Source organism: Amblyraja radiata, chromosome 1, assembly GCF_010909765.2.
Source record: "Amblyraja radiata isolate CabotCenter1 chromosome 1, sAmbRad1.1.pri, whole genome shotgun sequence".
Taxonomy (NCBI): domain Eukaryota; kingdom Metazoa; phylum Chordata; class Chondrichthyes; order Rajiformes; family Rajidae; genus Amblyraja; species Amblyraja radiata.
In genome coordinates, this window is record NC_045956.1 from 86,088,312 (window position 1) to 86,103,449 (window position 15,138).

A 15,138-nucleotide genomic window follows, 5' to 3' on the forward strand; every position below is an offset into this window, starting at 1 on the left:
TTGTCTGAAAGCTTTTGTTTAAAGAGGCACCAGCTGTATTTTTAAAAGGGAGCTTTAACTTTGAGCTTGTGAGAGCTGAAAGATTTGTTTGTATCTTTTGGAAGATTGTTTATTTTGTGGAGGCTTTTGCCTTTAAGTTGGCAGCACGATCTATGATTGCAACAATCAAAATTTTGGATACCCAAACTTTAACAGGTTTTCATCTGTGTTTTTGGAGGAAGGAATGACTGCCAGGAAATGGAACAGTGGTGAAACACTGGGTACATTATGGGAATGTCTTTGAACCATTGTTTGGGCCGAAATAAGCCATGTGCAGTTTGTGCACAAGCTTCAAGTTCTCAAAAAAAAAAAGACACGAAGTTGGAGTAACTCAGCGGGTCTGACAGCATCCCTGGAGAACTTGAATAGGTGATGTTTTGGGTCAGGAACCATCTTCAGACTGGTCTCAAACACTGGTTAGGCTGTTTGCATTTTATTAGATGACTTATAATTTCTGGGCTTCAAGTTTTCACACCTGACAATGTAAGGCTGCAGAGTATCAGACATTTGCTATCACATTGTGTGTCTCATTGCAAGATCCTCGTCAGGTACATGTTTTGTTTTATAACCAACTGCTCTAATTATTCTCACATTCTGTTTTTCAGTGATCTAAGTAACAACAGAATCAGCACATTGTACAACCAGAGTTTCAGCAACATGTCAGAGCTACTAACTCTGTAAGCATTTACCCTCAATATTTATTTAGCACCTTGCATTGGGGACTCTTGCATTGCCTTTAGATATGCTCATCAAATTGGATAGCATAAACCCCAATGCTTGTTTTCACAACGTCTGACTTGACTTCCAATGCTGCCTGGAATCGTGTGCATTAGCTATGAGGAGATGTTGGACGGACCTAGATTGTTTTCTCTGGAACATGGGCGGTTGAATCGAGATCTGAATGAAGTAGATACAATTATGAGAGTGATGGATTGGGTAGACAGTGAGAACCTTTTTCCAAGGGTGGAAATATCAAAGGCTAGAGGGCATACCTTTAAGGTGAGAGGGGCAAAGTTTAAAGGACATGTCTGGGGTAATTTGTTTTTTACATGGAGTGGTGGGTGCCTGGAAAGTGCTGCCTGGGGTGATAGTGGAGGCAGAGATGACAGTGGTGTTTAAGAGGCTTTAGGATAGGCACTGCGATGTGAAGCGAATATAGGGATATGAAACATGTACAGGCAGACGAGATTAGTTTATTGTGGCATGATGTTTGGTATGGACATTGTGGGCCAAAGGACCCATTCCTGTGCTGTACTTTATCTATGTCCTATTTATTGTTATGCATTGTTACATATCCTCAGGGTTACATGTTTTATTTTCACAGGATTCTCAGTTATAACCGGCTCAGATGTATCCCAGTTCGTGCTTTTGATGGTTTGAAGTCCCTGCGTTTATTGTAAGTACAGGAAAGATCAAGTGTTTCCTGTTGGCATGTTCATAATCATTAACAGCTCTTTCCTAAGGATGATAGTTTCCATTCAAGGCCGCAACTGAAGCAGCCTTTGTAGTAGTTCAGTGTACGCAGGTGCCACCATGGAGCCCTGTTCCACTGCTAGCTGGACGCTGCAAAGATATGTATCAAAGTTATCTTCAGAATTGTTCCACTTCTGACACCACTGCCTCAACTTCCAACTGCATTAACAGCATTTTTTGTTGTTGTTGCTGCAATTAAGTATGGAGCTGAGGGAACAAAGTAGAGGGAAATTTTCACTTTGGTGTCTGTGAGTCAGCCAATTTCGTTTCCGGCTTCCCCCAACTCAATGAGCTAGAGTCATGCAGCGAGGAAACAGCCCCTTCGGCCCAACTTGACCATGCCGACCAACATGCCCCACCTACACTAGCCCCACCTGCCTGCCTGCCTTTGACCCATATCCCTCTAAACCTGGGTTTCAGCAACTAAGTTACAAAGAAAGGTTGAACAAGTTAGGGCTTTATTCTTTGGAGCGCAGAAGGTTAAGGGGGGACTTGATAGAGGTTTTTAAAATGATGAGAGGGATAGACAGAGTTGACGTGGAAAAGCTTTTCCCACTGAGAGTAGGGAAGATTCAAACAAGGGGACATGACTTGAGAATTAAGGGACTGAAGTTTAGGGGTAACATGAGGGGGAACTTCTTTACTCAGAGAGTGGTAGCTGTGTGGAATGAGCTTCCAGTGAAGGTGGTGGAGGCAGGTTCGTTTTTATCATTTAAAAATAAATTGGATAGTTATATGGATGGGAAAGGAATGGAGGGTTATGGTCTGAGCGCAGGTATATGGGACTAGGGGAGATTATGTGTTCGGCACAGACTAGAAGGGTCGAGATGGCCTGTTTCCGTGCTGTAATTGTTATATGGTTATATGGTTATCCATGTTCTTGGAGGATGGACTAGAGGCTTTGACAGCAGCACAGACATATGCCATACGAGCAGAATCTTACAGGGTCAGAGCTGCCACCTTGAATACCACCCAACCAATCACTGTGGTCCAGCTTACCAGATCAGGGTGGATGTGCCTGTGCGAGAGCGTGTGTGATTTTGGTGTTGGTAGGGAAGGAGTGCCCACTTTTCTGTCCTGAAACCTCCCATCCTCCAGCGGGAGAGGTGTCAGGATATCAGGTAGTGTACTGCTACAAAATACTCTTCGCAGCTGGCAGAGCCCTGTCCCTGCTTCACCAGCTGTAACAAGTCCGAGGACCCGCTAATGCCGTTTAAATATCTATGACTTTCAGAGACATTTAACCACCATTTGAAATGATGTGAATAATTGAAAGAAAAATATATGAAAACAGTCAAAATAGACAAAATCATAAAACATTGATCCTCAGGTCAACAGAGTTTGTTCAACTTGTATTATGTCCCTTTCTTTAGGTCATTGCATGGAAATGAAATATCGACAATTCCTGTGGGATCTTTCAATGACCTCTCATCATTGTCACATTTGTAAGTAAAAACTCAATATGCCCCAGCTATTTCTTGGATAGAAACAGCATTCTATGATCTGAACTTTGAGCAGATAGAATTCCTCTCAGCTTGAACTTGATTGGGAAGCAAAGTACGATGCACATCCAGTACTTCTGACCAGAAGTGAATCTCTGGGCATTGAAGTTAACTTTATATTGCTGAATCAAATCATGGAGTTCACATTTGGAATTCATTGTATATCATGCAGAGAGCCAGAGAGTAACCAGATGCATTACTGCAGAATCTCAAATATTTTGTTATCTCTTCATGTGGAATATCATGATGATGAAATAGATCATTGCTGGTCACAGATAGAAAGTTCTGATCAGCAGAAGGCCTCTAAATGCTGGAGTAATTCAACGGGTCAGGCAGCATCTCTGGAGAACATGGATAGGTGATGTTTTGCATCAAGAAACTTTCTTCAGTCTGAAGAAGGGTCTCAACTTAAAACAACACCCATTCCTTCTATCTAGAGATGCTGTCTGCCCTGCTAAGTTACACCAGCATTTTGTTTCTATCTTTGATGTAAACCAGCATCTGCAGTTGCTTCCTACACTTTCTTCAGACTTCTGGTCCTGCCATGATGTAGAGCTCTTCCTCAGCCACCCACACCTCTGGGCTTTTCTCTATGGGAAGCAGTACTCGCCTCTAAAAAAAAAATCTCCCTCTGCTGATCAGGAACCTATTTTAAACTTCACTTGAACTACTATTCCATGGAATTAAAAATTGGGCTGGATTTTAGAAAGCTGTCAATTCAATGATTTGCACATTCAGTCTGGATGTGTTTTCATTTAAGTGGAAGGAGAGCTGAAATATGTGTAAACATACAACATAACATAAATCACATAGCATTCTAGCTGTTGTAGAAATGGTCCTGAATGAATGGTATTTGTAGAATATGTAACATCGGTAATGTAATAGCTAAGGCTGTGAAATCCTTCTAAGCTTGTGTATTGCACTGATTGATGCACAATCTAAAAACTGTGTACAGTTGTATAAAAAAAGCAGAGAAGTATCCCTACCTAAATGCTATGCTGTAAAGATCTATGAGACCAATTCTTACTGATGTCAGGGGAATGAAATAAGAGGAGAATTAAAGAAAGTCAGCTCTCTAACTTAAAAAAATAGATAAATTATGACCGGCAGAGAATGGCAGTGGCCATCATTACAGTGATATGTAATACAACTGATTTGAACTAAATTTGGTCACCCATGTTATCTCTTAAGGAATGTAGTGCCATTAGTCAAGAAATATGGATGCAATTTAATAAAGGAAAATTTTAATATTGGTGCCGTGAACTACTCATTTACAGCTATTCTCAGCCATATAGATTTATTTTAGTTTAGAGATACGGTGTGGAAACAGGCCCTTTGGCTCACCGAGTCCACGCCGACCAGAGGTCCCCGTACACTAGCCCTCTCCTACACACTAGGGATAATTTACAATTTTTACCAAAGCCCAATTAACCCACAAATCTTTAGATGTGGGCGGAAACCAGAGCACCCGGGGAAAGCCCACATGGTCACGAGGAGAACGTACAAACTCCACATAGACCGTATAGATTCTTGCTTAGTATTAGTATAAGGGGTTATGGGGAGAAGTCAGGAGAATAGGGTTAGGAGGGAGATAGATCAGCCATGATTGAATGGTGGAGTAGACTTGACGGACCTAATGGCCTAATTCTGCTCCTATCACTTATGACCTTATGACTTTAGACAATGCCTGTAGTCAGGATTGAATCTGGGTCTCTGGTGCTATAAGGCAGCAACTACCGCTGCACCACCAAGCTGCCCGCATTAGTTATTCTCCACTGGCTGGGAGTCAAAATATTGGACATTTGTTGGGGTCAAGTGAATGTAATGATGAGAGGCAGGAGAGATTTCAGTGGAAGGATGTTGGATGGAATGATTGCTTTTCTGATCTTTGATGTTATTGTGTGATTGCATAGATAAAAGAACTAACGTACTTCCTGCTCTGTGTAGGGCCCTTGGTGCAAACCCACTGTACTGCGACTGTAACATGCAGTGGCTGTCCGACTGGGTCAAGTCAGGCTACAAAGAACCAGGCATAGCTCGCTGTGCTGGTCCTGGTGACATGGTCGATAAGCTCCTTCTCACCACTCCATCAAAGAAGTTTGAATGTCAAGGTAATGCCACCAATACAGATTAACAGTGGGAGAGAGCATATGTTAAAAGTGTATTTGTCTTGGAGCCAAGCGATTAAAGCAAAACATTCTAACATAGTTTAGCTGTCGGATTGACTTCTTATGTACTGCTTGACATGGTTATTTTGGTGGAGTGGACTTAATACACATATAATGAGGAGTTATATTGTTAGACAAATAAAGGATTTTGCTGCTTAATTGCCCGCTGATTTTTTCTGTTTGCATGTAATCTAACACTCTTCAATTTTTCACTTGTGACAATGGACATTCTGTGCCCTGCCAATAGAGATCCCAGGGCCTTGCGGTTTGCTGGTAGCAGGTAGGACAGCTGACCCCCCACCCCCCGGCAATATGGATGGTGTGAAGCACGGACCTTCTGCCTCTCCCTAAATGTGAACTCAAACAAGTTACCTGACCCCTCAAGCAGACTTGTTTCCCTTGGATCATCAATGTCAAATTGATGTGTCCATATAGTTTTTGTACTGTTTGTACAAATTATGACCTTAAGTGCGTAGTGCATGAGTTGGTCCTTAAACTGAAAGATAACTGTGAAATAAATGTTTGTCTTACAAATACAGTATGTCATTTTAGAATTACTATTGTTGATATATTTAAGTTGATGTTGAAGGATTTTTCAGAATGTTTTATCGTGACTAAAAACTCGTGATATGTTATATTGTGTTTATTTCATGGACAGAATCTTGCATCTTTCAAACTTAGGAACAAATATTGAATGCAGCACTCAGCAATGTTTTGATCAAGTTAGTTTAATTTCAGCACAATTAGTTTTAAATTCAATTTTTAGTATCATACTAATTACTACATTCTATCTATAAAAGTCTGAAAGTCATTCATTCATTTTAATTTATTTGTATCCTGTTTTATCTCTCTGATTTTGAAGGATTGCAAGTTTAATCACCTTTTTATGATTGTAATTCCATTTTCCAAGGTGTTATATAGCAAACAAATGACAAGGATGAGCAATCAATCATAAAATGATGTGAATTAAATTAGTTATTTCTTATATGTACCTTGCATGTATCACTTTCTTAACTTATGCAATGCTTTACTTTTCAAGGGCCGATTGACATCAACATACTAGCTAAGTGTAACCCTTGCCTTTCCAACCCATGTAAAAATGATGGCACTTGCAAAAATGACCCAGTGGATTTCTACAGGTGTACCTGTCCTTATGGATTCAAGGTATGTTCAGAGTTTGCAACAATGGAAACATTTCCAGTTCATTTGCTCTAGTTTTATCATCATTAAAGACCAACCATTAGTTAACATTTGCTATGTGTGGTTTGAGATTGAACATACGAGGTTAATTTAAACAACCTCAGAATCAGTTGCTCAACGAGTATGCCACACATAAAATAATGGATGACGAATGTCTGATGTTTATGAGCATGCAACCCTTCAAGTATATTCGTTATTTTAGTGAGGAGAAAGCAGGTATTTTCTGTTCTAGCTCAACTCTTATAATCATTACATGGAGCTACGGTGAGACCACATCTGGAGTACTGTGTGCAGTTACCTAAGAAAGGAAATATTTTCCATCTCGGGCATGCAGTGAAGGTTTGCCAGGCTGACTCCCGGGATTGTAGGACTGCCGCATAAGGGCAGTATTTAATAAAGCTTTGAAGAACAAGAGGTGATCTCATTACAATGTACAACATTCTGACTGGGGCTTAACAATCCAGATGCAGGGAGGAGGCTTTTCTTGGATTAGTCCAGGGCCAGGAGTTCCAGTTTCAGGATATGGGGTCCAGGCGTTTGGAGTTGAGGTGAGGAGTAATTTCTTCACTCAGTGAGTGGTGGACCTGTGGAATTCTCAGCCTTGAAGATGTCTCTGGATATATTAGGAAAGAGGTAGATTAGTGTCTCAGCACAACTGTTTCAAGCAGTGTGGTGCGAGAGTATGAATATTGTACTAATATAAAGACTCAGCCATGATCATATTGAATAGCAGAGCAGACTTGAGAGGCTGAATGGCCTGCACCTGCACCTATTCCTACCTTTCTATAGAAATCTAACATTTGTCTCTGAAGGTATCTGAATATATGATCCAGTTATGAGCTCGACATTACATTACAATACACTAATCATGTATTGTTTATCTGCTAGCTGGTCAGCATGCAACAAAAGCTTTTCACTGTACCTCGGTTCTCTTGACAATAAACTAAACTGAACTGATTACTGGACATTTCCAGGAGTTACAGTTGGAACTTCTGGATATTCCCAGTGTAAGTTACAGTCCCTTCCATATCTCAATGCACCCAATGTAAAATGGTGTCAGATATCAGGGGCTGAAACCATTTGTCCTCTCTGTTCAGCAGCAGACCGCAGGGTTGTGTAACATGTAGAAACAAAGAACTGCAGATGCTGGTTTATACCAAAGATAGGCACAAAGTGCTGGAGTAACTCAGCGAGAGGCAGCATCTCTGGAGAAAAAGGATAGGTGACGTTTTGGGTTGGAACCCTTCCTCAGTTTGAAGAAATGGTCCTGACCCAAAACGTCACCTATCCTTTATCTCTAGAGATGCTGCCTGACTCGCTGAGTTACTCCAGCACTTTGTGTCTTTCCCAAGTTTGTGCTGTTTACAAGGGTAATCCTGCCCAGCATTTTGATGTGGTTCCAGAGACCCTATTCAATACAAGTGGAGATCATAAGTCCTAGGAGGCTATGAAGGCGTCATTTTTTAAAGGTTTTGAGGTTTTTTACTTTAATATTCACCATTTGCTGTACTTTTAATGGCTATTTTACTAAATGTTTTCAAGTTATTTATTTAAATTTAATCAGATTTTAAATAACAAAAAAAATTGCTACTATTTAAAGAACTATTGAAAATTAATTTTAGTTCAGTCTAGTTTAGAGATGCAGCGCAGAAACAGATCCACCGGGTCCGAGCCGATCGGCAATCTCCGCACATTGACACTATCCTACGCCCACTAGGGACAATTTTTACATTTAACAAGCCAATTAACCTACAAACCTGTCCATCTTTGGAGTTTGGGAGGAAACCAAAGATCTTGGAGAAAATCCACACAGATCACAGGGAGAACGTACAAACCTCGTACAGACAGCACCCGTAGTCAGGATCGAACCCGGGTCTCCAGCGCTGCATAAGGCAGCAAAGTACCATCCCCATCTCTCCAGCACTCAGTCACTAGAGGAAACACACAGGGGACAGTTGATAATGATCTTCAATCCTGTATTCCTCCAGATATTTATTCAGTGCTTTTGCTTGGAGCCTGTGTTGGCAATTCCTGTGAACAAGATTCCCTCTGCAGCCTTGCTAAGCTTATATTTGGCAGTAACCTGTGGTCATACTGTTTGAACCATGGTTTTCAGAATGCTACAGAGATACACCTCGTCTTTTTTATTTTATGAGAATTAATTTTAGTGAATGAAACATCACTGTCTATAGGATCCTGTTTCCTGACCTAAGTGTTTTAAGATGCATACGCAAGCAGTGCTTTTTCATCCCTCAGATCCATCCTAATATCTGCCCATGTAAATCATGCACATTCCAGCTGGGTTACACAGAATGTGATTTTCACTGGCACCTCCACCCCACCCCCCCCCCCCCCTCCCCCCCTCCTCCCCCCCCCCCCTCCTCCCCCCCCTCCCCCCCCCCCTCCCCCCCCCTCCTCCCCCCCCTCCCCCCCCCCCTCCCCCCCCCCCCCCCCCCCCCCCCCCCCCCCCCCCCCCCCCACCCGCACCCCCCCCCCCCACCCCACCTCCGGATTCTATCTATAGAGTTTTAAGGCCAACGTAGTTACAATTTATATTTAGGTACAACATTCAGACATTGCAGAGGGGAAATTGGAATGCAATACGGCCTATTACTTATGGATGTGATAACCTGTCAGCCAGCTGTTGCTATTGCTCAGCAGCTCGTTGCAGAGGAGAAGTCTATGTGTGTACAGTTCTGAACATCAGTTAATTGCTGATCAATGTTGTCACACAGGCATCATCCCTTGGTATCTCATTTACTCTGTCAGGTCAGGGGGACTTGACAAATTGACCCGACAGAAACTTGGAGGCTGGCAGTTGTCGATCCTCCAGACAGAATATGAAATAATACATTTCAAGAGTGCCAGTTAATAATAATTTTAAAACTGAAGAATGACAGTTGATAGTAATTGTAAGGCTTCCACTTCAAAGTGTGACCCTGTGGGACTCTTAGCGCTGTAAGTGTTCTTTGGAGTGATGGCAGACTGCATTCAGGATCTTCGCCTGTGGATCCAAATGAGCTTTACCGATTTTTCTCCAAGGACCCACTTACAAAGAAAGTAAAACCTTGGCAGCTTTACATTTTACTGCGGTTTTGAATTCTGAGTGAAATATTCTGCTAATGACTGTAAATTAAAAGGATGCCTAGATCCACATCCCAAGGAACACTCAACTCCATCCTCACCTCGACCACACTTGTTTGTCTAAGCTCTTTGCCTAAATTTGTATCTCCATAGTTAGTATTTACCTGCTCGAAAGTCCCCATAATTTCATTCAAGATAAACGTGCTTAAGCCCACTAATCATATCCAGTCGCATAAAGCAAGCCGCTCTTGAATCTAGACAGATCTCATAGATTTAAGGTGTCAGGGTCACCTCTTCAAAAATGTCATCCCTATTTTTCTATTCCCTTCATTACTTAAGTCCTCATGATCAGTGTATCAGGCTTATTTCTTCCGCTCTGCCAACTCTGGTTCACCCTGAGGTTAAATCATTCCTATTCTCTCTGAGTTTCTTTACGACTTCACCTTTTCTATTTCAGTGGCTTCCTTGTGACCTGGCTAATTGATGTTGCATTTCCTCTATATCTTCTGAGTCTTCCCCTGTGGTTAATTGGGTGCAGAATGTCAAACCTCTTTGCAAAAATTCCTGAAAAAGATCTCACAGTCTGGTTCTCCAATAAGAGATATTAAATGGCACACTTCTTGAGCAAGAACACCAGAAATAACCATTGACGTTTCATTATTCTGTCCCCTCGCGCACACCCATTAGGCATACCAGAATTTATTTCTTCCAATCTGTTTAGCATCTTTGCTCTTCCGCTGATTACATTAAGTCAGAGGCTTCATGAAATAACTGGAAACCTGAACGGAAACCTCTGGTGACTTTGCGCCCCACCCAAGGTTTCCATGAGGTTCCCGGAGGTTTTGGTCACTCTCCCTAATGTTCGAAAGTGGTTTCCGCGTGGTCGAGGCTTCCTCTATGTTCCTTCGATTATTATTTTTTTTAAACGGCCTAGACTAAAAATAGTTTGGTCGAAGCCAGTGGAGTGGGGTCGCTATTTACTTACAGGCAGTCGAAGGCAATCTCCTTCGCTGACCGGCCATTTTGATTGGCTCACTGGAGTTTTCAGCAAAGATCCTGTAGGATCTTTGGTTTTCTGGACCTAGAAGATCCGTTGGAAGGTAAAATGCCCGCTAACTTTATTAAACTTCTTAAAACTGTCTCCACTCCTTCTCCCCCCCTCCCCCCCCCTTCTCTCCCATTCTCCCCCCTTCTCTCCCCCTTCTCTCTCCTTCCCTCTCCCCTTCTCTTCCCCCCTTCTCTCCCCTTCTTTCCCGTTCTCTTCCTCCCTCCCGCGCTCTCTAAAGGACTTACCGTGTTCTGTGGCAGCCGTTTACCTTCCTCTTCATCACGCAGACAGCGCTCCTCCGCTGTCCCTGGCCCCCACCTTTGCGATGTGTGTGTGTGTGTGTGTGTGTGTGCGGTCGGTAGCAAAGATCCTATAGGATCTTTGGTCAGTAGATGCAGCTCACGCTTCGGTCGAGGCTTTCCAGGCGAGTGACCAAAACCTCTGGCGACTCATGGAAACCTTGTGTGGGGCGCAAGGTCACCAGAGGTTTCCGTTCAGATTTCCTAAGTGGGACAGGGGCATTACATTACACTTCAGGTGGCCAATGAGCAGGAGTGACCAGACCATCATTTGACTTGTTATTAATATATAACTCAGAACCAACTGATTCATAATGAATCACAACAAGCATGATATATATTAATATTTCAATATATACCATGCTTGTTGGCCTCCTGGAAGTTCAGATGTTCTGGCACACGATTAAGAGAATACATCAGAAAATATCCCATTCAAAATGTGAATACTTTAACTTAATTGACTGAGGGGAAATACTGCGCAGCTTGAGACGATGTGTAGTCAATGATATGTGTCAGATGGTGTGGGTCTACGATGTGTATGCTTGTGTATGAGTTGGACGATGATCATGTGGCAAAACGTACATGACAGTGGCGCCTGAAGCCTCACCTTTCATAGAAACATAGAAAATAGGTGCAGGAGTAGGCCATTCAGCCCTTCAAGCCTGCACCGACATTCAATATGATCATGGCTGACTCAGGCTGGAGACCGTGACTTGTGCCCAGTAACCTAGGCCACAGTCATAAAGTCAGTAAGAAGTCAAAAAGCTGCAGTTTGTGGGAAATGAATCCCCTTGCAATGACAACTGTGATGAAAATGGAGCTTGAGAGCTCTGTAATTGACTGCTGGGCATACTAACCAGCTGGACAGCTTCTGATAGATTCCATTGATGAATTATGCTAATGGTTTTTATTTATGCAGTTACACTAAATTATATCAGTAAAATGTTGTCTTCAACTGTCCAAACTATGCATCAAATATCCAGATTAAATGCTTCATAATCAACACATTACTGGACTATTTAAACATTAAAACATTTTTAATCTTGGTCACATTGGCACTCTGTTGACATTAATTAGTTTTAATTTTAATTTTAATAAAAACATTTTCGAAGTCATTACTACAGCAGATGTAACAGCTGCTCTGTGTGCACTCGGCAACATGAGAGTGCATCTGAAGTTAGACTTCATTCCCACTCATGTTATGCCTAGGTCTGTTAGACTTCTCTCTGCTTTACCATGCCCATTCCTGCAATGATATTCCAGTTAGAGCTTTATCCTGACACATATAACGAGTCAAATTGTTGTTACCAGTTTGTTATATCCTCCAGTGACTTTGTAATTAACTCCTCCATATTTTATTTATCTTCAGGGACAAGATTGCGATGTTCCCATTCACGCCTGTGTTAACAGTCCTTGCAAAAATGGTGGAACATGCCATCTTAAAGAGGGAGAGAAAGATGTCTTCTGGTTCGTATAGTTTGTTTTATGGTTATTTCATTGTAAATGAAGAAAGCATGTTATACATCACTTAGCTCACTTACTTCAACTGAGGAATCGAGCGTAAGCTTTATGCATTAATAAATTATTTAAATAGACTAAAAATATGCTGTTTTTTCCCCCATTCTAGCTGTGCTGTGATCTAACAATGCAAAATGTGTGCACGTACATCTTAGTCTTGTAATTGCTGAAGCAGAAATACCTGCGAGAGTTCCTATGTCGGTGGAATTTAAATGCAGCCGAAACAGATGAGCAAAGAAATATTTTATCTCTTCATTAAAAAGCAACTCAAAACCATAAAAGTGATGATTTTATTAATCTGCAAGAGAGATGTGAAGGAGAACTGAAACTGATGAAAAATTAGTGCAGTGAGACAGAAAATTAAAGAGTCTTTTTCAGGCCATTGCTCTGGATTCAATAATCACCTAGTGAACATTACTGCCTCTCAATGTTCCTAAAGATTTGGTTTAATTAAAAAAAGAAAGTTTTCAACTTTCCGAAGAAAAAATAAATTGAATTGATGAGCAGCCGTTATCTGAAGTGCCAAGTTAGGGAAAGGGGAAGCACAACGAGATCTGGTGTCCTTGTTCATCATTCACTGAAAGTAAGCATGCAGGTACAGCAGGCAGTGAAGAAAGCTAATGGCATGTTGGCCTTCATAACGAGAGGAATATAGGAGCAAAGAGGTCCTTCTCCACTTGTACAGGGCCCTAATGAAACCACTCCTGGAATATAGAGGGAGTGCAGCGTGGGTTCACGAGGTGAATTCCCTGGATGGTGGATGGTTATATGTTGAAAGAATGGAGCGACTGGGCTTGTATACACTGGAATTTAGAAGGATGAGAGAGGATCTAGAGGCAGGAAACATGTTCCCGAGTTGGGGGAGTCCAGAACCAGGGGCCATAGTTTAAGAATAAGGGGTAAGCCATTTAGAACTGACATGAGGAAAAACATTTTCACCCAGAGAGTTGTGAATCGGTGGAATTCTCTGCCTCAGAAGGCAGTGGAGGCCAATTCTCTGGATGCTTTCAAGAGAGAGTTAGATGGAGCTGTTAAAGATAGTGGAGTCAAGGGATATGGGGAGAAGGCAGGAACAGGGTACTGATGATGGATGATCAGCCAAGACCACAGTGAATGGTGGTGCTGGCTCGAAGGGGCGAATGGCCTACTCGTGCACCTATTGTCTATTGTGAATTTGTGGAATTCTCTGCCACAGAATGCAGTAGAAGCCAATTCACTGGATGAATTAAAAGAGAGTCAGATAGAGCTCCAGGGGCTAGCATAATCATGGAGTATGGGGAGAAGGCAGGAACGGGTAACTGATTGTGGATCATCAGCCATGATTGCAATGAATGGCGGTGCAGGCTCAAAGGGCCAAATGACTCCCTCCTGCACCTAGTTTCTATATTTCTAAGTTAAACAACTTCTAATTTTGAAATGTTTTTAGCAACTGTCATTAACAAACTGAATGTGTCCTTTATCAATTTTATTTAACTTGCTGCACTCATAAGAATATAAGAATTAGAATCAGGAGTCGGGCATTCAATTCCTCCTCCTTGTTGCAGCATTCAATAAGATCATGGCATTCCTACTCTTAGCTCCCTTAGTATCTGGAAAGCTATTGATCTATATCTTGAATATACTCAATGACTGAACCTTCTGGGCAAAATAATTTCAAGGATCTACTACACTTCAGGTGAAGAAATTCCTTCTTGTCTTTGTCCAGTATGACCAAAGTTTTATTTGGGCATGTGACCCCTTGTTCGAGATGCTTCGGTCATAAGAAACATCAACCATGCATCTACCCTGTCATGCCTGTAAATAATGTTCTACCATTCAAGGCAGGCACGTGCCATGAGTAATTACTCAGGGTAGACAGTCAATCGGCTTTTTAAATAATCTTAAACCGCGCAATCACAGATTGTTCTCCTCTTCGTAAAAACAAAAAATCAAAATCAAAGAAAGTACCAATTCAATTTGCCCAAGGCTTCCAAATCTCAGGGCTGCCAACATTGGGTGAGAGTTGGGAGTGAGAAATTGCGAAAGACCAAGCCCGAGGGAGCATAGAAGGGGGGGGTCCCTCTCCCATTGGTACGGAACATTTGCATTTTTCAGCTTGAAATTGTGCAATATGGTGCATACTGCAGCGAGTCTTTTAACTTACACTTGAATGCAATATATATGCTTTAAATTGGATTGGAGCGTTTTTGAAAGGGGGGAGGCTGTGCGATCACTGATCACTGGACTTGGGGGTACCCGGTGAGGGAGTGGAGCAACCGAGTGGGGAGAGGGTGTGGAAGAAGGGTGCCCCCCCTCCCAGGGTAGGAACCTTTTGAAATTTGATGTATTAAAATCATGTTTTAGTGCACTGTAGAAGTATGATTTCAATGTTTTTTGTATGAAGTATTTTTAAGAGGTAACTTTTTAAGGGGTAACTTTATCCACACAAAGGGTGATGGGTGTATGGAACAAGCTGCCAGAGGAGGTAGTTGAGGCAGGGACCATCCCAACATTTAAGAAAAAGCTAGACTGATACATGGATAGGACAGGTTTGGAGGTATGGACCAAAAGCAGGTAGCGTAGCTGGGACATGTTGGCGGGTGTGGGCAAGTTGCGCCGAAGGGCCTGTTTTCACACTGTATCACTCTATGACTACATTATACCTCCACCATGCATGAATGCTTCAAAATCAAGTGATCGAGTTTTATTGCCATATACTCAAGCATAGAAACATAGAAAATAGGTGCAGGAATAGGCCATCGGCCCTTCGAGCCAGCACTGCCATTCAATATGATCATTGCTATTCATCTAAAATCAGTACCTCTTTC

At 42.0% G+C, this 15,138-nt stretch overlaps 1 protein-coding gene across 5 annotated transcripts in view; it reads left to right on the forward strand.

Moving 5' to 3' along the window:
* The window catches only part of slit2 (slit guidance ligand 2), a 413,834-nt gene that overhangs the window by 343,639 nt on the left and 55,057 nt on the right, over positions 1–15,138 (forward strand). For all 5 annotated transcript variants that reach the window (XM_033026245.1, XM_033026264.1, XM_033026255.1 and 2 more), the window contains 6 exons: positions 645–716; positions 1,364–1,435; positions 2,886–2,957; positions 4,962–5,125; positions 6,222–6,346; positions 12,183–12,280. In XM_033026245.1, the coding sequence (XP_032882136.1) occupies positions 645–716; positions 1,364–1,435; positions 2,886–2,957; positions 4,962–5,125; positions 6,222–6,346; positions 12,183–12,280 (603 nt within the window). The remainder of the gene's footprint in view (positions 1–644; positions 717–1,363; positions 1,436–2,885; positions 2,958–4,961; positions 5,126–6,221; positions 6,347–12,182; positions 12,281–15,138) is intronic.